This window comes from Falco peregrinus, chromosome 1 (assembly GCF_023634155.1).
Source record: "Falco peregrinus isolate bFalPer1 chromosome 1, bFalPer1.pri, whole genome shotgun sequence".
NCBI classification, from domain to species: Eukaryota; Metazoa; Chordata; class Aves; order Falconiformes; family Falconidae; genus Falco; species Falco peregrinus.
In genome coordinates this window covers 124997313-125022112 of record NC_073721.1, presented here as the reverse complement: position 1 = coordinate 125022112, position 24800 = coordinate 124997313, and the positions used below count along the sequence as shown (strand labels likewise).

Below are 24800 nucleotides of genomic sequence, written 5' to 3'. Positions count from 1 at the left end.
TCATGTCTCTCTGACAGCCTGCTGTAGCATCTCTGAGAATCTTGCCCGTGTTATAAATGTTTTTTCTGATAATAGCTCATTTTCTTTGACATTATCCCATATGCTTCCTCTATCACTGCTTAAATCAAACAGCTATTCAGCCAGTATTGGAACCCATAAATTCTTGGTCTAAGTGATACAGTCATAGCAGGAAAGCAGAGGTAGCTGTGATATGAAGCAAGGCATAGTAATGTGCTAGAAAAATTTCTATAGTGAGGCTCACTCAGCTAGAAATGCCATCCCATAACTGGTGAGTTTCATACAGTTCTGCCATGTGTGATACAAGTACTTACCTGTTCATCTGTAATTTAGTTATCATCTTCCTCAGCTGTAGGACACTCTTACATTCCTCCAGTCTTTTTATGATGGAAATGTTTGTTTATTTTTGAGTTACCACTTCTAGCTAATTTTTCTAACTTTGTACTTTGCAACTGGCAGCTCACATTCTATTCCAACACAACTCCTAGGAGGGCCCAGACTCAGAAGAAGATACCCATACCTATGAGTGGAGAACAGTCATTCCTTCAGCAGTCTGTTGAGTGCAGTTTGGTACTACCTGCCGTCACAGGTATTTTGGTAGATCAGGTTATGCTTGCTCTTCTTCTGGTATGTTTGGCTGATTCTCCATATGTTGGCAGGAAAGCTGAAAGGACCAGGGATCTTAGTTAGGTATGAGCTTCTCCTCTATTCCCCAGCGTGTCAAGATTTTTATTCCCCCAGGCAACAAAAAAAAATATGCCCTAAGGTTAAGAACGGTATGATTGGGAAATACTTCCACTGGTTTTGGCACAGGAGAATTGCTTCTTTCCTCTTCTGTCCTCAAAATACCTGGAGCATCCTGCTGGCAAATACTGTTTGACTGCATTTAATTCTAGTGGAGTGAGGTCTGCTATGTCAGAGAGAATGAAAGACAATGCAAAAGAGTAGATGTTAATATTTCTACATTACTTAGGAAAAGATAGTAATGCTTTTTGTAAAGGTGCAATATAAAGCACATTTGCAGACAAATTATCATTAAGTTTGCTGGTTGGATGAATCAAATTCTAGTAGAAAATTAACTAGTGAAAATGTATTTTCTACAAATTGCTGGAAAGAGTTGGTCAATTTGCCAAAATGGAAGGAGTAGAGAGAGGGCACAGAAGGGGAAAAGCTTTCCTGGATCATAGATTCTGCTCTGCTGATTCAGGATCTCTCTTAACCTCATTAGCAGTTTGAACTAGTGATAATGATTGTTTTGAACCCCACAATGGAAATCGTTTACCAGAATAAGTTAAATGCTGAAATTATCCCACAGAATGATATTGTATTAGAACATCGATCAGCAGAATTGATCTCAGCAGAAGTCTTTCCTCTCAACATGGTAGAATGCAATGATTATTTCTAGTTGAAGCAATAGCAGAAAAATGCATAAAATCAGTTGCAGACCTTTAATGATCAACAATTATCAATATGTAGCTGATCTCCAAATAGATGTCTGTGGGCTCAGATTAACTTTCTGTGATGGCAGTGAGAAAGACCGAGCCTTAGAAATGGTATGTGATTTGGGACTTAACTTAGAGTGGTCAGGACTTCACCTGACAATGGAATTTCACTCTTCACCCCACAGAGCAACCTCAGGTGCTTGTATCTCATGACCTCTGTGGAGCACTGGGGGTGAGCAGGAGACATCCCTGTGTGATTGTCATCTCTGACCTTGGTCTGAGGTCTTCCCTTTGTATGTGACATTAGTAATGAATCTGTTGACATCAAGGATTAGACAAATGCTTTGTCTTCATTGCAGAATTTGCCTAGTTTTTAAACTTAACTCCTTTGTGCCTTTGCACATATTCCTCTTGCAGAGCTCGGCTGTGACTAGCTACAGACTAAAGGATTAGTGCTGCTTTTACCCTACCTTGTAACCTGTCCACTTTGCAGGGCAAATGCATTTCAGTGATGAGTCCTGCAATGCCTTTCCACCGTTCCCTTTTTGTGCTCGGAAGTGCTGCAGAGCTCTTCTGTTATTCGCACAGCCAAAGATACAAAGCATTTCAGCTTACTGACCCCAGTTCTGCTCTTCTGACATTTGCTGCTACAAGGAGGCTGCTTTTCAGCTCTCATTCAAACATTATTAAATGGTAAGTACTGTCTCCCATTTCCTCCCTCTGCCAGGGCAGATGAAGCCAATGGGGCATCAAAATGACACTATTAAATGTGTGATTCCCATCAACCTCTCCTTTTGCAGGGCTCTAACCTTCCCCTCAATTATTGCCACTGGAACTATTCTATGGTCACTGGTGTGATGGCATTCCTCTCAGGGGTGTGCTGCTCCAGCTCAGCTGTTCCTCAGAACTACAAGACTGCAATTCCAAAAAGTGTTCTACCAGTCTTGGTTTTCTCAGGGTGCGTAGAAAAAGTGGTGGTATCTTCTCCACCTTGACCTTCCCCTGGCACAGTTTACTTCCCTAACTGCTGCCTACAGTAAAGGCCTACAGCAGGCAATAGATTGCAACGTGAACTAAACTAGATTCTTATCAGTGCCAGATCCTCCAGTGATCAGTAAACTGTGAACATTTCTCCTGTGAGGGACCTGAATGTCTAAAAACCTGAAGTCTGGCTGGAATTATTCTAGGACCTGTAAACCAGCCTGTGTCATCTGCCTGGGACACTTAGCTATGACAAGAATGTGGGAGGCCTTGTGTTTTCACTTTCTCATTAGTCATCGAGCCCCAGATTGCCATTTATCTGGTAATAGAAATCTAAGCTGAAACTATTGTAGATTTTATGCTTATTAGCAAATCTTCACCTCCTAGCAGACTGATATAGGGATTTACTGAGATTTTATCAGTGATGACACTGACATATGTCAGATTCTGCTCCTGGGAGAAGACAAAATCCTCAAAAATGTTTCTCCTCAATTCTTTTACTTCAGACATTCACAAGTCATCTCTGGCATAGCCTACTCCCTAAGCTTTGGCATGGTATCAAGACTGAGGATAACACAACCTAGCTGCTATTTTGAACAGATCAATATCTTGCTAAGGCAATGGTCAGAGATTCCCCATGTCCCAGACGACAAGACAGACCATTGATTCTGTTCTGATTGCATAGATGCGTAGTCTCTAATTCCAAATCTGCCAAAAAATGTGATGGAATTGCACCTACAGGAAAAGGAGTTGATCTTGCGACCCATTGCTTTTATATGATCTGCATCAATGTCATTCTTCCTTTGCTCACATTGGTCTCCTTGGGTTTTCTAGTTTTTGATTAGTACTTTCATCAGCTACCAAGAGGGAGATGAAAAATAAGGGTTTCCATACATTGAAACAATAATTTCCTCAAAGCCTGACTGGACTTTGAGATCTCTTCATATCTTCATCTATTGAAGTTGCTAAACCCTACATTAAAGTGCTATCCGAGGTGATAAATTAATGGATCTCTCCTGAGTGATGACCACAGAAACAGACATTAAGAAATGCAAAGAACTATTATCCCACTTCATTGAAACAATTATCCAGGAAACCATCTAATCAGCATGATTCCTGCCAGATAGTCAGTAATTTAGAGAGGGAATCTTCCGTTCCACAAATAACCAATAATCTAAGAATGAGGAAAACCTACGTAGATGCCATTAGCTGTAGTCATCTTTCTCCTGCTATCAAACCTCCCTTTTATGAGCACATTCTAAGAATCTAGCCAAAAGCTGACTACAGGCTTATCTAATGAAGCTATTATTGTAGACTCAGCACAAACCAGATTCAGGCCAGTACATTAAGATGGAAACACCAGAGTAGCCCTGAGTGAATATGTATATTCCTAATGGATAAGGGATAAGCATCTTTTTCATCTTTTCTCATCTTCTTTGACCTCTCTGCATTATGTGAAACCACTGCCCATGAGATAACTGCTGTTTGACCTGACAAAAATATTTTTTCCCCTAAAGCTGGAATGAAGGACTGGGAGAATGTGCTAAAATGGCCCAAATTGTTTCAGGGACACATATTAAATAGTGAAGGAAAACATAAGCTTTTCCATTAAATTTCTACTTTGTATAGTCTAACAGCTATCAAGCATGGGGCAAACTGATTAGATGACCTGAAGTTAAAATACCAGCAACATAATAGAAAAAGTGCAGGTCTACCTTGGTTCACAGCAAGTAACTGAAATTGGTCAGAGTTTGGGTAAAATCCATATAGCGAATTAAAACTGGCAGAGACTGCCTAAGGTAGGACAGAGGGGAAGAAGAAAAGTATGTTGAAGAATTTGCTGTCATGGGGCAGTGTCCTTCTGACACGTGAGCAGTCACAATAGACAGTTCATTCTGTGTAGTTGCAGGAGAGTTCCTGTGTTTCTCATTGTGTCTGTGTTGTCATATAGTAGCATCTGTATCTTCATTTAGTAATGTTTTCCATTATTATAATGTATCTACATTTATTTATGCTTTCTATCACCTTCTGGCTGCACTACAAGCCCTGGGCAAAAAGCCTGCAGAGCGCAGGAAACTCATGCTGGAACACTCGAGCACATCTCTTCAGCAGCACAGGCTGCTATGAATGAGTGCAGTTCATGAAGTCTGTTTTCTGTGTTCTTTGCTGGGTTCCTTTAGACTTTGTAATTACACTGGTCTTTGTTTTGAAGGTATTTGCTTGTCTGGCACAACAAAGTTCCACCAGCTGAAGTGTGAGGGAGATGGAACTTGCTGGGTCAGTGGCTGTGAAGCGTTCCAGGTTCAAAGGACGACTGCAAATGTTACCACATTCCATCACAAGCACAAGACATTGGGGATTTTTGGCTCTGCTTTTTGTGAAATAAATACATGAGTGATATTTTTGGACAAGCTAACAAAACTTACGCAAGTTAAATCACTCTATATTTACTCCTCTAGAATGAAACTCTTCTCTAAATGCACTTTCATCTCTAGGAAAGAGGCTGAGAACGTAATTGTGGCAGGTGTTAGTTACATTGCTTAATGGAGTACAAGAAAGTCAATGGGTTGTTAATGTGGTGATGAGCAGGGTAACAGTGTGTATAAACAGTGCAGTACAGCAGGGTTAAACCCTGCGAAGTCATAGTTTGGGTCCATACAGAGGAATGCAGCACCAAGGAAGACAGTAGCTCTCCATCTCTGGACTGTGGCTGTTTTTGTCTGGGATATACTAACTGTGGTGCCACTCAGTTGAAGTAGCTCTGCAGTGAAAGTATTCTCCAGGCAGAAGAGCCTGCTCCACTTAGCAGTGTACTCCTCAATAACAATATCCTGGCTATTTCATACACTGTAGGTAGGAGACACAGACAACACATTTAACATACCTAAACTCAAATTTGGGACAACAATTAAAAAATAAGTGCTAGTGTTAGAGAAATCTATGCAGTCATTTCAGGTGTGAAGAGTTTAATCTTTAGGTCTGTTTCCCTGAAGATTGACCTTATATGTTAAAAAAAAAGCACTGTTTGTAATTATAAAGTAAGTGATAAGCATCAAATGAATTGTTACAGAACCCTTTTGTTTACTTTATTCCATGATAAGGAGCAGTCGCTGTGTAACCTTGAATATGGCCAAATAACTCATGCTAAACACACTGCTACAAAGATGGCATTTTGGCAGGGCTTTGATGTAGGTCATTTTATTACCAGGCTGAATCAAACTACAAACTGATCTTAAACTCGTGCCAAGAATGCTAATAATAAAGTGATCAATGAGGTGCTGGATTGTTCAAGAGAATTGGTCAAGGGAAAATGCAGACATAAAAAGTCTGGAATTCCAAAGGTTGAACTGCTTGGGCTATTATACTAGGAGGAATTATATTCCTTGCATTAGTACAAGTTTTCTTTACTCCAGGGACCTTTAGCTGAGTGTTGAACAGGACAGTGTCAGAAAGTATACACTTATCTTTATTTTTCTTGACCTTTATGTGCAAGTAATTTTTATAGTTCCATTAAATAGTAAGATCATTTGCAAACCACTGTACAAAGTATATTATGAAGAATGCCTTGGGGACCATTGTGTCCTATTATGTTGAATGTTAATAGAATGAAAAATTAATTTAAATTCTAAAGATTAGAGCAAGGCAAGACTTCCCTTTTATAGGGGAAATTCAGAATTTTATTTGCTATGGTAAAACTTTAGGGTTGTACCCTGGTATGACCCTTGTACAGACCTTTATAGGCCTGATTCGAATCAGGCAGTGCAGGAATCTGATTATTTGCCTCCTTGAATAAAATGGCTTATACTCAAGCTTCCCCTTTTAAAAAAGGGGCACTTCTGTGACCCCCACATATGGGATTAGTCCTGTGTAATTTCAGAGCTTTAAATGACTATATAATAATGAGTACATAGCTGCTTTTTATTATTTCATAGTTAGTTATTATTATTTCATATTTATGTTAACATAGTTAAGGTGTGATATGTTTGTCTGGCAATATATCAACTACATTTAGACCAGGAATGAGCAGGAGTTTTGCTATTTGGAGGAGTGAAGAAACAGTCCACCATCAACCTTGTTGCTTACAAATTATTCCTTGAGCTGAGAACTTGCCCTAGTTAAAAGGATCAAAAAGTTGCACAATTTACATGTAAGGATGATTTTTTATTGTAAATGTCCATACAGGCAAGAGAAGAATCTCAGTTTCAATTTCCATAACTCTTATAAAACTAGTATGTAAGAGTCACATCAATAAGAATTGTATTCTTAGATAAAGCTATACAGGACACCATTTTTAAAATATCCCTATCCCAGCATATTGCATATCTTTTACTATCCTGTAGTTGTAATAACAACTTACAAGTTTGTGGTAGTTCTGTAGGTGGACTTCTTGTTCTAGATAACCAGCCATTTTTAAATGATTGCATCAAGGTGTGTATTTCTTTACTGAAAAATCCTGTTTATCTAATATCCTGTTTTGAATTTTATCTGACAGCTGTAGACTAGGGTGCCTCACTGTCTTCAGAAACCCTATCTCAAGTAAAATAAATGCACAAAAGATTAGAACAATTAGTGACTAGAGAATTAGCTATTAATATTTTATGCCCACTGCAGTACTGTCTAAACACAAGATATGAAATAAGAATAAATTACATTTTTGACATGCAGTGAACCTAGAAAGGAAATGACTAATCTAGAACAATCTTGCAGTCGTTATAACAAGGCAACATTCTACTCACTGGTCACTTGTGATTTCATGGATGAAGACAGGAAGATTTGTCCCATAGGATTATTTAAAGTTCACTCATAATTTGGAGTTGGATTTAAATATATTATGAATAGCTTAGTGGGTTTAGTCTGCAATAACTCAAACAGAGAATAAACAGCAAAATGTTTCCATGAACTTTTATGCCAGCCCGAGTAAAGATTCAAGATGTGATAGTCCAAACAGAATGTCAAATATAGCAGGAGTCCTTCAAATGCGCAAGACATTGGTGGAAAATTTTTGGCCCATGAGGGACCAGAGAACTGAAAGGATGTTTCATATGCAGGTCCAGTGCAACTTTGAAGAAGGCTTCCTGGCTGATTTAAAATGAATTGGGTAGTTCAGCCTGGTTTTCAGCAACAGAAAACTACTTCCCAAATCAGCTTTGCTGGCCTTGTTTTAGACAGGAATGAATTAATCTTTGTCTTGGAATAAGTCTTTTGTAGTCCGGCTTCAGCCAGTTCTTGGTTAAGTAAGCCCAATAGCCACATTTCCCATCTGATCTAAACCCACAGGATATACTAATATACTAACATAAGTTATGTATTATATAAATCATATATATTATATCCATATTTTATATATATTAATAGTGATCTCATTGCCACTGCATCATATTCATTAGTAACTCATACATGTTAGTCTAGATGGAAATTATATGTTGCAACTTACCCACCCAATTTGAATCACTGGCACGCTGAGGTTTTGGCAATATCCTAAGTGGTAAAATGGAAATAAGGTAGTAAGCAGGAAAGTTCAGCCTTTGAAGTAGTTATTCAGTATTGTTCAAGTTGGGGTTTTTTGTATGTGTTGGGCATACTGGCATACATTGGAAACTAAATCAGACACTGAAACAGCACAGAAGAAAAGTCTTAAAACCATGAGCTGTTCCTACTCAGGGAGAAGAAAAGGAGGTTCTCCCATGTGTATCTCTAGACAACTGGCAAGTGAGACAGTAAAACCAACCAGTTTTTCATAGTTTGAACCTTGAGGATATTGAATTTTCAGTAATCCAAGTGGACAAGTAAGATATAGAACACTGTAGTTAAGGGGAACTTGATGACCTTGAAAAGACAAGGCTGCACTTAGAGCTACTGCATCATGTGGTAGAATTATTTCTTTTCCTTGAGCTATTTTTTACAAATCTACTTTGGATCTTAATATACTTTCAAAACTGAGATCCGTTTTATCTTATGAACAGTAGCAACTTGAGTGCAATATAAGAAGCTGATATTTTGTAATACAATAATAATGTTAATTTGGTAAAAATTTTATTATGAAGCAAAACTGCTAACCAAAGTGATTTCTGGTGTTAAGAGTTTTTCATTACAAAGAGCTGAAGTGACAAATTAGTTTATCGCTGTCACGAGACCTATATTTCTTTTTTTGGTCACTTAGTATTAATTAAATCTTGCAAGTAATTATATTTTTGTGTGTTTGCTTTGTTTAATATTTTTAAACAAAATATTGCTCTCTAAGGCATAGTTTAGTGTGTTTACCAACCACTTAACGTGTTTACAATGCTGTGTATTGTTTCTTCTTAACAGCACTCTGCACAGAGGAGTGTGTGCATGGAAGATGTGTCTCTCCTGACACTTGTCATTGTGAACCAGGATGGGGAGGTACTGATTGCTCTAGTGGTGAGTAAAGATTACAAAAATATGATAAAAAAATATGTGCGCTACTATTTAAAAAAAAAAAAAAAGGCCTTAAATAAAGCAGTGGCCTTAGAATTTGAATGCCTTAAGTGCAAAAATGAATGTTGTCCATTGGTTATTTTGCAACAATTAATGTGTGATGATACCCTTTCCTATGACAATGACTTTCACCTTTTTTGCTTGTTTTCACAATGTTAAATGTTAAATGCAGTAGAGGATGCCCTTAATGCTTTCGGTCCTGCTATTAGGATACCGGTATGGATAACATGCCTCTATTATGAATTCTTTTCCTCTTAAATCATTAATACAACAGTCTTCATTAAATACTTTGTGGAATACTTGCAGTCTTTTGGAAAGCACTCTCTTTAGACAGAATCCTTGTCCTGTTGAAACCAGTGGGAGTTTTGCCATTGACTTTTCATGCAGCCCAAATTCTACCTTCTGACTTGAAATCGACACCTTAAATTATCCATACTGCAGAAGTTAGGGAAATGGTAGAGGTGGGAGTTCTGCACCTTTTGCTAAGAAATTAATTCACACTTGAGGCTTTCAATTCTCTCAGCTGGCAAAGCTGTGTATGTTTAACTCTCTTAATTGGTAATGTTAAGTTTAAGTCTATGTGATTAGTTCATGCTGGAATGAAACAGCTAGCATTCTTTCCAGTGCAAACATCAGAGATGTTATGTAACACAGGCCGAATACGTTATTGACATAACAGAAATAAGCTTGTTAAATGAAGTCTATTTGTGCATCAGGCAAGTAAATAAAGCTGCATCAAGAAAGATGCTGTGAGTCATTTACTGAATGAATGTTTCATTTTGCTTTTACTTCCTCCCTTTCTCCCAAACTGATTGGGATCTTAAAAAAGAGGCATCATTACCAGGCAAAAAGATAACAGAAAAGCAATCTATAAAGAGAGAAGAGAATAGCGGTTAAATGACAGACCCTTCTCCAGTCAAGGTACCGGTGTTTAGTCTGCGGCTTTGCTGATGTCTCCTCAGTTACAGAAGAAAAGGCAATAGGGAGAGAGCAGGGAGGAAGGACAGAAAGAAAGGCCATACTTTGGGGTTTGGAGAAAACTTTTGGGATTACCTGACCTGATATGTAGACAAGAGGAAAACTGTGCAGCGTAACATACTGAATACTTATCCATAACAATATTTTAAAAACAAGAAGTAGTGCCTTCAGTTGTAAAATATTGTATAGAATCTCAGAAACTCATTTTAACCTTTGGTTATTTTTAACAATAGATATATTTAACCTAACGGCCAGTGAGTATTTATGCAGTGCATATGCACTTAGAGAAGTTAAAAATACTGTGACAACATGTGCATACACATATAGATGTATACATTTATAAACACATGCATACATAGAGTAACAAGCACTCCATTCTTTGTAAAAATGAAGAGGAAAGGATAAGATGTCAAAGTACAGAATGGTCTCATGGACTAAAACTACCCAGTGACTCTTATTAAATTGCACTAATCTTGCAAGTGAAGATAAAAAGAAAAAGAAGGTTTTTCCTATATTGAATATTTAGCTTTTTAAAGTAATTAGGAATATTAAAGCACTGACAATGATTGAGATAGAAACATTATTCATAACTTTTATTTCCGCACCGGGCAGCAATCCAGTATATTTCATTTATGAGGTTTCAGCAGTGGAAAGAGAAGCGTTAGCCAATTCCTAAATTAAATATGCCCTGTTAACTTTTATAAATGATAGCCCAGGATTAGCTTCAAAATTTAAGCTTTCATTTTATTAATATAATTAGTGTGCTCGCTGGACTATACTGCCCATTGTCTTTCATTCCATCTGTTAAACGTTCAGCAACATGCATTCTTGTCCTAAGGCCTGATCTGACAAGCACCGTCCGATGTAATGCCCGTAAGTGTGAATGGCCTTATAGAAGTTTGCTTTTACTACAGCTGAGAGAGCTGCTCACCTTTATGTCTGGCACTAGAAATTTGGATGACTGGCCTCTCTATTGCTGGGAAACTTTGTTTAAATTAAAAGGTATAGAACAGATATCAGCTGAATGCAGTACATTGTTACTCTTGAGCATTTCCAAGAGAGCAGAAAGAAGCTGAGAGCCTTTGCCTAACTGAAGTTAACTGTGTTTTTTGGATACATTGATGATCCACGTATTGAGTCGTGCCTTGCTGTTACCCAGTAATAGCAAGGAAAACGTTTTTCACTTGTGTTGGAATAATGTATTACCTGTGCCTACTTCTTCCTATTCATTTGTTAATACTGGGTAGCTGCTATGAAAGTTTCATGTTTGCAATGCCAAATACCACTTGTTGGATGTTTCTGAATGGCTGGCCCTGTACGGCTGTGCTCTGACTAAGCTGAAGCTGTTGGCTGTGTGCGTGCCACAGAACTTCCCTGTATGGTACTCAGTATCAGAGATTTCATTAAGTTGCAGGCATATTGCTTTTAATGTTGGCTGTGAAACTTACTGGGAAGGGGATTGTTAGCCAAAACACTTCCCAGGAGCTGTAATTGTTTCCTAAAAACAATGTTGAGAAGTGAAGCCTACCTGACACTGGCAGTCGTCTGTTGTCATTTACTTGGAAAAGATCGAGGGACACTCACTTTCTTTGAGATTGTATTTGAACACCCTGTAGACAAGACCATTATAACTTTCTAAAAGTTACAAATATCTTTCATTTGGTTTGATGGGTGAAATTCAACCATAAGCAGAGCTCCAGCACAAGGTCCAAGTGTCACTTCAAAACCAGAAGTCAGATAAATGTGTTTCTTTTTTGGTGCACTGCAAAGACTGCCTATGCCAGGAGAGGGTATGAACTCTGACACTGGGCATGGATTTCCAATGGGGAGTCAAGGTTTTGGTGTTAAATGCAGTTTCCCAGTGTTACTGTTTTCCCTTGGCTAGAATATACTCGGCTAAATGATTTGAATAGTTACAGCTACAGCCTGTAGTCATCCAAGCAATTTAATAATCTTTCTCAGACTTTGCTTCATGCTTTCTTAAAACTCAGCCTGTAAGACAACAATCACAAAACTTGCTATTCAGTGCAGTTTTCCAGTGACTGATCATGGTACATGTTAGAGTTCATCTTATGTCAAGGTTAAAATAACTTCAGATGAATTGCTAAACAATTATAAAAAAACCCTGTGCCATATTCAGCTCTGCGTGGCTCTATACCTGTGTTTTACTGCATGCTGTTGTACATCTGTCAATGCCCACAGGCCTAGCCTTGATTTCATGCTATAAAGCTGCAATATATTAAGGCTAGATTACCATAACAATAAAAAGAGAAGTAATGAGGTATTAACTAAAGAAGCTCTTGAATAAAATGTTTTCAAGGTTTTAATGACGCTAAAAATTAAAAGGAAGTCTTTAAAAAAATCCCATAGTTTTTCCCTTTCCTTTTAACTTGTTTTATTAAATCGTGCCCATTTTGTCCATGCAATCTGCACTGTTGTTTTTTTAAATACAAAGGAAAATTGCAAATGCTCTGTGTGAACTCACCTGCTCACCTGTCCAATTATTTCAAAGCAATTAACTTCAAACAGTATGATATGGCTTGAAGTTCTGGTAGGAATATAATTGACTATTGGTGGTTACCTGGCCTCTTGTGGGTCTTGATAATAGCCATCTGTATTTGTGAGCTGTTAGGCCCCAATCCAGCAAAGCACTTAAGCATATCCTTAACTTGACACATGAGTAGGACTTTTCATCTGCTTTAAATTAAGCAGGTGTTTAAGGATGTTGCTGAGTCAGTTTTGAAGAAACAGCTAAAAAGACCTCGTTGAAATCTAAACAAGCCTCTCATTGAATTTACCAGGCCTGTAAGGAATAAGGTGATTTTTCTTTCAAAATGCTAAAACTCATCAGGCAATGTTATTGAAGATCATTTTGACTCTCATAAGCATTTTTCATTGTGGGGAAGATCACAGAAATCTTTCTGGTTAATAGGGGATTCACAAAACAGCAGTCAATGGGTAGGAAAAAGAAAGTTTAAAGCAAGAGCCCTGAAGTAAAAGCAAGAACTTTCCAAAATTGTGTGTGCCAGTTTGAGAAATTTCAAAGTAAACAAACACAGAGGTTATAATGAAAAAATAAAATGGTTTTCAAAATGTTTGCTTTGCTGTTAGTTTCAGAAGAAAATATGATATTTGCCCAAAGTGTAATTAAAGAGATGTCGGCGTAATAATGCCAAATCATCTTTCTTCAGTGCTATGTCACCTCAGGGAGAGAGATTATAATATTGCTGTCTGGCATAGGCTGATCATTAATGTACATGTATGGATAACAGTTTTCTTTGGAAAGGATGTTTTGTACAAACTGCCATTAAGAGCAAGAACCTATTTTATCTTTATCTTTGTGTCAAAAATAGCCAAGGTCATAACAACAGGCAAGTATAACATCACAGCAAGATCACATTTAAGGGTATAGCCCTAGAGCAGCTGGAGTGCTTCAGTTCTGAGACTTGTGATGAATGAGAACTGCAGATACTTTGCTAAATCTGAAGGGAGGTTGTTTGACAAGCTATGGAAAGGAACAGTAGAAATCTCAGGAGAAAAATAGAGTATTCTGAAGTGAGTCTGTGGTGTTTTCAGGTTTGATATTGGCTTCCATGTTCTCAAAATGCTTTGAACTATTTCCAAAAAAGAAATAAAGTTCGAAGGAAAGATTCCTGGTTTGTGAGTACAGGCTCAAACAAAATTCAACCTGTTGTCAGGGACTGATCTGTTGGAATCATTAGTTAATTTTTTATTCTCAGGTTTTTGAGATAGGATTGACTGGGAAACCACCATGGTCCACCAAAGAGGTGCAAAGGTGCCAGACCCCAAGCTGTTCTGAACTGTTAGTGAGCTGCTATTTAGGTTCAAGGCCTGCCCCTGAAGGACATCAGTCCAGGTCTCTTTTATGAGAATTTGTATATGCCATGGGTTTTTATCACAGTGACTGTTGTATCTAAGTGCCAGATGAGGTGACAGAACGGGGTACAACGTTTCTGTTTCCACCAAAGCCCATGTATTTTATGTGTCATTCCATTTGTTGGGTTTAGATGCAGATTCTAAAGATCTGTTGAAAGTTATTAAACTCCAGTTGGGATCCAGGCTCAATTATTGCTTTACCTGAAACAGGATTTCATATCCATAACATGTGGACTTTAAAGCTTTAATATGCTGTTTATTTAAGCCAAGCTCAAATTGTAGCTTTATTTTGGTGTGATTTGCAGACTCAGTGACAACTACATCATGTAAAGAGATGCAAATGTATAAAACCAAGCTCAATAAGGCTCGTACAAGGATCTTTCTGTAGCAATTACAGAATGGAATTGGTTTCTGTCTGTTTCAGTTCTAACAGTTTTCTCTTCCTTAAACTTAAAAAATATCCAAGCCCTTCAATCACTGCTGAACTGATGTAATCAGGTAAACAGCTTGTGTTTAATTTTTGCCTCTGCTGGATGTTGGGCCCACGCACTTGGGCTTGCATACCCAGGTTGCATGTGTTAAGCAGTCTCTGTAGCAGCATATCTTCATGGGCCCAGCCTACGCAGGACAGCCTGTAACCAGGGAATAAAAATGTAAACACAAGCTGCTGTTCAGTGCAGTTAGTAGCACAGCAGCATGTCCTGTATGTATTTTTACACAGATAATTTGGTTGCATTAAACTGGGCTAATCCATCATTTCTCATTCCGTGGAAATATTTTGTCTCTTGCTGATGCTGTTAATATCTAGTCAATTGTTTGTGGCAGTTTCTCCTCACTCTGTTAGAGATAAGATCGGATCCTCTAAGCTTTGGTGACTTAACCGCTTTGGAGGTGCTGCAAGCTTATGGAAGCGTATGAAAGTCATATTAATATTAGCCTTGGCTTTTTCCAGAGTAACCAGGGCTGAGCAAAGGACAATAGTCGATTCTGAAAAAGGAAAAGTAGATTCCAGATTTACTTTGGGAAGAAATTCCTTTCTATACTTCTGTGTGATTCATTGATGATGAATAGATCAGTTGCCAGTTATCCTAAGTCTATCACTAAAGAGAGTGAAAATTCAGCACCCTGTGTACTTTTACTTTTCACCTTCATTTTCATCTTCCTGTCAGAGTGTGGGAAAGGACTTCCTTCCTTAAATCAGGGGTTCCGTCTAAAGCCAAGGTAGTGACAGATCATTTCCCCCCAGCAGTCCCAGCCCTCCTTTGAGACTGCCTCTCTTGAACGATTTTGAAGAGTCAATCGGACTGACCGGACTGTCTGCTCCAGTCCCTGGAGTTCTGCCCTCCAGTGTGTGCCATTTCTCTTAACGTTTGATCTAGCAATGTTCTTCGTGCATATGAATGGTCCTTTTAAAGTCAATAGTGAACAACCTATGTTAAGTTAGATAAATGCTTAAGTCGTTATCTGAATGGGGACTTAAGAGATGATAGGGGAAATCAGGTTGGTGAGGATCTCATTTAGGGACCAAGAGTTATTGAGTATCATCTAGGCTGAGCAATGGCAGGTACTTCCTTCAATGAAATAAAAACACTGTCAGTTTAACCTGTATCAAGAAAAACAGGCTCAAGCCTAAGCCAGTTCTCTTTCAGAGCAGAGCATGATACACAGGTCAGTGATCTGAACATACTCCTTAGTTCTAGACAGAGATTATGTTTTGGCCTACCACATAGGTGAGGACCAGAGGATAGAGGTGGGCTAAGAAAATAATTTGGGTATGCAGTGTAATGGGCATCAGTTGTCCAATAAAGGTAAAAAAAAAAAAAGAGTAAAATTTTATCAGAGTAAGTCTGCACAATTCTATGTATTTATTACGATATGACCTCAATTGTCTTCTATGTTGAAGCATCCAGTTCTTTCCATGTTTGGCTGCTTTGGTTTAAGACGTAAGCCCATAATGATTTGTGTACGGGAGTAAATACTCATAAAAGTCAGGTGATCTGTTAAAACCATGCTTCCCATTTGTACCCAGAGTAGTAACTGCTGAGGCTGCTGCATGTGAAGCGTTAGTCTTCTAAATTGGCATGAGGCAGCAACATCATTTTAGAGTCTTTCTCTTGATGTAGTCTTTGTCTGTACACAGACTTTCTCTATATATTACTGTAAAGAAAGTGACTCTGTGGATCCACACTGAGTCTGCTGGAATTTATGTGGCCAGCTGCAGTGGTCAACAGATATGCCTGTATTGATCTGGTCCTTGAGTGCTTAACTGGGAATAAAAAATACATAGAAAAGGGTCCTTCCTAATCTAGATAAATGATACATTGAAAATTTTATGTGTTATATAATTAATAACCAACAATTGTATCATTGTAATTTTTAAATATTTATACATATACATTGCTTTAAGGCACATAGCTGACAAATGGGAGGTGAGGGGACAGGTTTAAGACCTAATGGCTATCTGGGTGTATCACCTTATATTTACCCTCTCACCAGCCCCTGGTGAGCAATATAGAAATTCTGTGTTTCATGTAACCAAATTATTAGGCAATTATATATGCTGGGTATATGTGGAAAATGAGGCTACTGGCTCTCTGAATCCAACACTGAATTCATGCTGAAAACTAGTAAGGGAAGCTGTGGGCAAACCTTGCATAAAACCTTATTGCCTGTCATTAGGACAGTATGTCAGGGACCGATGCTTCAAAAGTGGGTGTGAAAAGACATCTAGATTTCAAAGAGAGTTGGGTGTTAACCTTTGGGAGCAAGCAGGGTCTTACGTACTCCTGTGGAAATTCTGTACCAAAGCAAGACAATCATGTTGATGAGGTGTTTGTAACTGAACGTACAGAGCAGCTTTCCCCCTCAAAGCAGGTCTCCACTGAACTTTGAGCACAACTGCCACATCTGGAAATGAACTTTATAATGTAGCTGTTCTCTTATCTGGGGAATGGCCTGATGGTTGAATAAATCTTCACACTTTAAGGATAATTTTCAGTAAATGAAACCATGGTTACTAGTACTGAATGGGCTAAATGCATTCCTGTGCAGGTTTTGTGTGGTTATGCAAAGGGGGATTTGGCTCACATACAGCTTTCCTTGGCTGCTGAACTGGTGAGAGCAGAGGAGACTTCATCGAAAGGCAGCGTACATGTGACGAGTTGTTAGTTTTATTAATCTGACTGAGGGTTTTCTCACTTTAGACAGGGCAATAGCTATAAAAGAAAGAACCTACTAAAATATCCTTTTTAATGAACTGAATTGCTAATGCTAAATTTCATTGCTGGAGCATCTTACAATAATGTGGCTTTAAATGTGCACTACACAAATGAATAGACTTTAGATCAATTTAAAAGTACCATTGGTATAATTTTATAGCCTGGTCACTAAAGAGCTGTCGCTTGGAGAAAAGAGCAGAATTCCCTCTCCCAAAGTGTAGGCAAAAATCTCGGACACAGACACCCACTCCAAAGTATTCCCAGGGGTTCTGCTTGCTTACCAACAGAAGAAAAGGTATAGCGGTCCTTTGGAAAGCGTCTAACCCAGTTGTCTCTGTGCTAGGTATGGTGAGGTATTTCAAGGAATGCTTGGGGAGGGCAGAGCTCAGCTCACTGGCTGACACTAAGGTATCAGGAAATCCCCTGGGAGCTATTTCAGGCACCTGAACCTAGAGAAGCCTCAGGGCTGCGCTGACTTCTGGGTTATCACAGAATCATAGGATTGTTTAGGTTGGAAACAGATCGAGTCCAACTGTTAACTAAAGACAGCTCTTTGCATCTCATCTCATTACTGATGCAGAGCAGAGGTATTCTTGGATTATCAATAACAAATTTCAAAAATTCAATTATGACTAAAATGGAATAGCAGTGAGCAGGGAGAGTGCTGCAAGCAGTGATTTATTACTGAACCCCGAATCAATGAATAACAAGCTTCATCAAGTCCTTAGTAATGCCTTAGTGTTTTTTCTACAGAAAGGAACATACACATTGTAACTGTCTCCAAAGACACATGCTACGGCTGGGAAAGGCCCTACTGCCTCATTCAGTGCTCTTAGGATTTTTCAAAAGTGCTGTTCTTCCTACTTATACTATTTTATGGGCAGTCTTTAAACATTGAAGTCTAAAAGGGAAATGAAAGGTTTCATTCAGAAGGAAGACTTGAAATTTACCTTGGGTCCCCAGCAAGTAAAATTTACTAGAAAATAGCAGTCCTTCATCACCTAGGATTAGATGCAAGCCTTCTGGTGTACTGATACCTGAGAGATGAGGCAGTCAGTAAATCCATTCAAACAGCACCAGTGGGTATGCGCAAGCATGGGAGGAAATACTGCGGGGAGAAAGCATGTACTCAGCTTTCCCTGTTAGTGATTCTTTGTTTAACTTTAAATTCCAGCATCTATATACAAAGAAATTAAAATCCTTTGTTTCCAAAAATAGCACTTAGGTGTATTTAACTATACTTTGGCTGCTGTACTGAAGAGCTTTGTGAAAATGAAGCCTGTATCTGTCGTGTCCCCTCCCTTCCTATGCCTGCTCGCTGGCCCAGTGCTTAACGTAGGCAGTGCCTTTGCTAAAGGAAAATGTTACATGCTAAAATTTTTCCACAGACTTCACTCTGCTTTTGTGTGATCTTAGACAAGCCTTTACAAGGTGGGGAGTCCTTATTTCTTTTTGATTTCCGTGGGAGTTGAGTGTATTCATCATGTGGATTAACTGGGCCCGTATCAGAGCTGAAAAAGGAGGGCAAACTGCAGTGGTGTTGGTAAGAGCTTAGCCATCAATTAATATCCTTGCTAAAGATGAGCGATGCTGTAATGTGCAGCTGGCCTTGGTGTCTTAGGTGGGTTGCATCTAAAATATAGCCTGGAGGCAGCCTTACTAACCTTAGAGATGTGATGATCAGATCTGCAGAAGAGTATGCAGAAGTGATGCAACATGACAGTTTAAAATGAAAGAATGAAAATGCTGATTTACTTCATTGCCTAATGGGAATATGACAATATGTTGGATCATTCTATTATTTGTTGTTTTAATAGTTATTTCCATGCCAATAAAATATCTGTGTATGAGTAAGAGACTTCTTTTAGAACATAAGCTAAATGTGCCACTGTACAGGTAAAACTTAGGTACCAATTTTCTTTGGAGTTTCTTTTTACCGTAGCTTTACAATCACTTGCATTTCTAGTAGCTTCCCAGTGCCAAGAGTAGGCCATGATGACCTTAAATCACTATGTGTGAGATGGGAAAGTTTCAGGAAGTTTTCTTCTTCGTTTTACCCAGTGTTTGTGCTATTGTAAGTGTGACAGCATACTTTTGAAGTGAAATATTTTCAGAAGTTTCTCTTCAAAATCCCGTTCTCCTAAATTATGCTTATGAAAATCCCTCCTAGACCCCTCTAATGATACCCTGATACGTATTTGTAGTCTGTATAAAACGCTGAAAAACAGTTTACCACAGGAGCAGATATCTTGTGTCCCCAATGAAATGAATGTTTGCTGACAGCTTGTCTGCCTCGGTGATGTGGAGAGAAATAATGAAATAGCAGAGGGCTTAACAAGTGCATATCTGACTGTAAATCCAGGGTTTGGCAGAACAGAGTCTTCACACCACTGCTCACAGGTGAGCATTTTGCTCTCACTGCTAATCTAGCTTTGGCAGGGAACGTAGAGGGCCCATAGTTATCTGTAAGGAAAAGCATACAAAATGAGGAAATGTGTTGTGACCAAAGGAAATAAATGAGCAGATGGTGAGCTAGCATCATACCTGACACTCCAGAGGAGATTGTTGTAGCATAACCACTGATTACAAACATATAGTTATGAACAGAGGCCAGATCCAAGAAGAGCAGAGGGAAGGTGATATGCATGGAAGCATGGAATAAAAAGCAGTGCAAAATAGAGATTGAGACATGACAGAGAAGGAATTTGGGGGAAAAATAGAAAAATAAGACGGGTGAGACAGCAACGAGAAGCAGCTGGGGATAGGAAGGGAGTTCCCAGTGGGCAGATAACTGGACTTGAGGCAATAAATAGCCGAATTCAGATGTTTTGCAAAATGTACGCTGCAGCATGTGAGGCACCAGAATTTCAGACTTGTGAGCAGATAATTATGGGTGATTCTACCAAGTAGAAATTACAGATTTTGCCAAAATAAGGAAGTGAAATGGAAGGAGAAGGGATAGATTGGTGGTGGGAAATACCATAGCCAGGGCAATAAGGGTGAAGACTGCAGTGAATTTGAGACGACAAAAGGAACAGCAATGGTAAAGGGAAGGAAAACTTCAACATGCCAGGAATTGCCTCAAACAGGAAAAGCCACGATGTTGGAAGAATGTCTTTTTATCATGCAAGCAGTTTAGTAAAGTTGGAAAGAATCTAATGCTTCCAAACCAGTGGTGATAACCTGACATAAGAAGGATTTGGAGATGAAGTGCTCTGGTTAAAGTGGCATTTGTCTTTTTTTGGTGTTGGCAAAGAAACCCATTTAAGTGTTTATGGAGGGATGTAAACATCTATTCTGTAGTAGTCATCGGCACTATAGCTTCAATAAACACTGTTCAATGTTTAAACACAATGTATTGAAGTGGGATGCTGGAAGTTATAGCGCGTTCAACTGCCAAAACTGCCTTTCTTAGCCTTGAAGGGTAGTGCAAAGAAAGAAAACACAATTTTCAATCATCAGTTTTTATTTTGTAACTGACAAAAATTTTAGGGGAAATACCAGAAATTTTGCATATTAAGGAGATTGTCTACAGCCAAAAGTTCACTTGTATTGCTGTACTCATGAAAATACTTTACACTTTCAGTCTTAACCCTTCCTTATGCCATTTGATTGTCTTGAACGTGTGGTCTATAACAAGCATACCCTCCAGTCATTTCTTTACAGCTAAAAAAGACTTGATTCAGTGCAGATGAACTGCAGGATTTTATTTATTGAACATGCCTGTGATAACCCAGCAGAATATCTGAAAGTTTGGGAGTGTAAATGAGAGTTCAAAAGACCTGAAGCTTGTTCAAGAAAGCATGGTGAAGGCCATTTATCAGGGAAGCTGGGAAGAGACCCAAGTGTTACAGATATGGGTGTCACTCTCTTTGTAATGGCAAGAACCCATGAAATACGATCAGTGACTTAAAAAAATTGGTAGAATCAGATAATAACAATGCATGTTGAGTTTCTGGGTTGTGGAGTAAAATAAAGAGAGATCTACTGCTACACATAAACTCATGCTTAAAGAACTGTAGGGACTTCACTGAAGAAAGGTAAAAAAGGGAAAGCATGTGAGAAAAAAATCTCATCCACAGCTACTTTGTAACAGTAAGTTTTAACCACTTTCATGGCTTTGGTGTGTGCTGTACAAGAAGGATTTAGCCCCCATTAAGAACAACAGTAAATGCCAAGTAGAAATGATGTGTGTATTATTACTGAGAGTATTTTATATCAGGAAGATCTTTGTGGGCATCAACCAGAAAGAAGAGAGATAAAACACTAGTTCTTTGATCTTGGAGGGTGGTCATTCAACAAAAAAGTCTCTGCAGTTCATCATTTTCAATAGCTTTTCTGCCTATCATACAGTGCCTATTCGTATAAAGGCCAGAGACGGCTAGGCTATGTAAGCCCTGTCCAGAATACTTAACAATATGTGCATCAAATGCAGGGTAGATTGGGTGAAATTAGCCTGCAAGATTCAAATTTTAACAGAAACAGCTAAAACATGAAACAAAGGACATTTGTGGCAGTAATAGAGGTAAGGGTTTCTTACACTTCTTACTGTCTGCTTAAATCTCACCTTTATGAAACCTACGTACAGAGTTGCAGTGTTCTAGTTATGTAGCAGTATTAGTAAATCATGAAAATTGATTGCAGGAGTTTTTAGCCAAGGACCAAAGTCTGATACCTTATCTCACTTAGATTGTAGTGATGGCTTTCTAAATAAGTATCAAAGACTAGAAACAAACTGCCGAAGGGGGCAGGTTTGCAGAAGGATGTGAGAATTCACATTGAAGGCCCATTTTCCCATAGAGACTGCAAGATTTGCTGCTGGGCTGGGAGGTAGGGAGGCATGACTGTAAGCTTGTTGAATTCCTGGGAATCCAGAATAACCTTTGCTTCATGATTTACTTTAGCCTGTCTGTTAGTGCTTCCCAGTTACATAGTATCTAGTTCAATTGGGATAGCAGTAGGAAAATACATGCATTTCTGCAAATACTATTTCGGTCTTCTAGGATAAATTCCAGCCACTGAAATTCCCCAGTTTTCAGTCCGGGGATAGAGGGTGGTAACTCTTCCTTCCAGATTTGGTGGGGTTATGCTACACTTTGGAATATGAGTTTCAGGAGAGCCTGATGAATTTGTTTTCAACATCAGGTGATTAATTACTTTTGTTAGAGCTTATTCAGAAGTGTATTGGGAAAAGAGTCTTGTTATTTAGCCTGTTCATAGAATCTGATGGCAGCAGCCCAGTTCTGGGTTTCTTAGGGACCACCACTCTGTGAGGTCAGTAAGCCAGTCTCACTATCTTTGATCCTCAGCAGCTGGGTTCCAGGCTTCAAAATGCTTAGATTCACAGTTTACTGAGATCACTGAGTATAAAAATTTCCATTTAAGCATTAAACCCCTCTCTTTTACTGTAAGGGTGATTAAATACTGGAATAGGTTGCTCATAGAGATTGTGGAGTCTGTCCTTGGATATACTCAAAATGCAACTGGACACAGTCTGGCAGCTTGTTGTAACTTATCCTGCTTTGAGCAAGGGGGTTGAACTAGACGATCTCCAGGGGCCCTTTCCACATCAACTATTCTACAATTCTATGATTCTATGAATTATTTTATTCCTGTAACTATTCTTTGAATCAGAGCAAAGGACTTACTGAATTGCTAGATAATAGAAGACAGAATATATAAGCAGCAGGTCAGAGTATTCTGAAAGCCCATAGGAATCTTCTGCATATGAGAGTAGAGCTTTATTATGGTGAGCCTATCCAAAGAGTTATGTGGTTATTCTCATTTTGAAATCCTCAAGTGCCATGGAAATTCTCTTGACAGAATGGATTTGGGGTACCAGTAAATTCAACAGTACTCAAATTCCTTACTCATATTCAAGAATTGAGGCTCTATTCCCAACTCTGCTTCTGGACTGTGTCATTCTGGACATGTCCCCTTCCCTCTTTTTATTTTTTTTACCATTTTATGAAATGGTGAACCTAACCTCCTTGTGTGGGATACTAGAGTTTCTAGGTGAGAACTGCTACAGAAGAAATAGGTGTTCTCATTAATTTAGTAAGATCAAATGTGAATGTGTGTTCTGTAGTGAATGTATGTGTCCTATCTGGCAGAAAGAAATGATGTTAATTAATTACTTTGACATGCAGTCATGATGTTGCAGTCTGTATTATAGATGTCCAGATGTTGGGTTATTCTTTCAGGATGCAACGTGTTTGAATGTATTAGGAGGTGCATTTTTTCTTTGTGTATGACTATGACAAATTGAGGCACAGCCAAGCTGCTAACTTGCTTGAAGGCATCTTTCACGCTTCATCCATTATATGAGTGATAGATGGTATTAAACCACTTCTTTGTGAGGAAAAACACATTGTGGATAATGGAAAGGAAATCATCAGCGCTAATATTTATCCCAGCTTTGTTTTGTATCTGCAAGATCAATGTTTTTTTAATTCATGTTTCATTCTCTTTTGCTTCATTTGCTTTGTTGTTGTAAAGGACATGTCACATCTTGGGAGAGCATTGGATCATATTTTGATTGCAGTTTTATTAATACAGAACTACACAAGTAGAATTGTTCTGGATTCATATAAATGGCAGCAGAAAGTCACCCATAGCCAGATTTTTAAACTCAGTATTAAACATTTCTGGGTTGTTTCTTTATAGTAGGTACAACTACTCATCAGAATTTTTTTCTAGTCTGATTAGAGAAGACGTAGGTAATCTTCATGTGGGCCTTTTGTGTTTCCTGCACTGACCAATTCATCCAAATCTGACGGGTTGGGAGAGAGTTCAAAGTTATCAGCTTCCTGCATGTTTTGTGAAAAGTGTTGTCTGGATAGAGCAGGGAGACACACATTTGTTCCATAGTGAAGGGAAGCTTTATAGATCAACCTCAAAATTATTTATTCAGTTTGATTTGTCAGATTACCATTCATTATGCACACCCAGGCCAGCCAAGCAGCACGTGGTGCTCGGAAACAGGAACAGGTTTTTGGTTGCTCTTTTGGGGGTTAGATGGCATAGGAATGGTCTGTTAATGCTGAGCAGGTGTGGCAAGGGAGAGACGTGGAGAGGAGGAACTACAGATATTGCAAAGGTGTATGAAATCGCAGGGAATTCTATGGATTGGGCTGGCATCGTGATAATGGGAGAGCAGGGAAACAGATCACAGACCTGTCTGTAGGAGAACAATCTTCATTATGTAAACTAAAATTTAAACCTGAATTCTGATTCTCAGGATCTTTGCAAATCCTATTTCATCTATGTTTTTGAAATGCCAGTCATGTGACTATGTGGTCAGTGCACTGCCAAATGAGGGAGTTACTTCCTCTTGAAGTAATATGGTTTCTTTTAATCCTTTGTCTTCTAATGGCCAATTTTTCCTCCCTTTTGCTCAGTTAAGACATAACAAGCAGAGTCAAGATGAGAATGATCAGGTCAAATTAGAGGGATTTATGCTTTTCAAATTTCCATGGTTTCCTTTACAGTGGAGACACTTCTGAGAACATGGAGGGACCCAAGTATCTTCTGTGCTTAGTTCTGAATTGATTCTGCAGCTACTTAGGACAATTTTAATAAATGTCTGGTTCATGAACATTTAAATGTGCTGACTTTTCCATATGGCCTTACACCTCTAACTGTTATTCTGTTATTATATCATTTTTGTCTTTGCCTTTGCAATTTTAGGACAACTTTTAGAATTCAATTCTAATTATTTTGTTCATTTAATTAATTCTTAAACAACATTTTATTTCTCTCTGTGTTTTCAATAGGAATTAATTTTTTTCTAAATTATTCTGTGCTC

The 24800-nt window shown here is 38.5% G+C and overlaps 1 protein-coding gene across 3 annotated transcripts in view; it reads left to right on the top strand.

The window, feature by feature from the left end:
- MEGF11 (multiple EGF like domains 11) overlaps positions 1 to 24800 on the top strand; it is a 288733-nt gene that overhangs the window by 90284 nt on the left and 173649 nt on the right. For all 3 annotated transcript variants that reach the window (XM_055815691.1, XM_055815687.1, XM_055815686.1), the window contains exon 6: positions 8751 to 8843. In XM_055815691.1, the coding sequence (XP_055671666.1) occupies positions 8751 to 8843 (93 nt within the window). The remainder of the gene's footprint in view (positions 1 to 8750; positions 8844 to 24800) is intronic.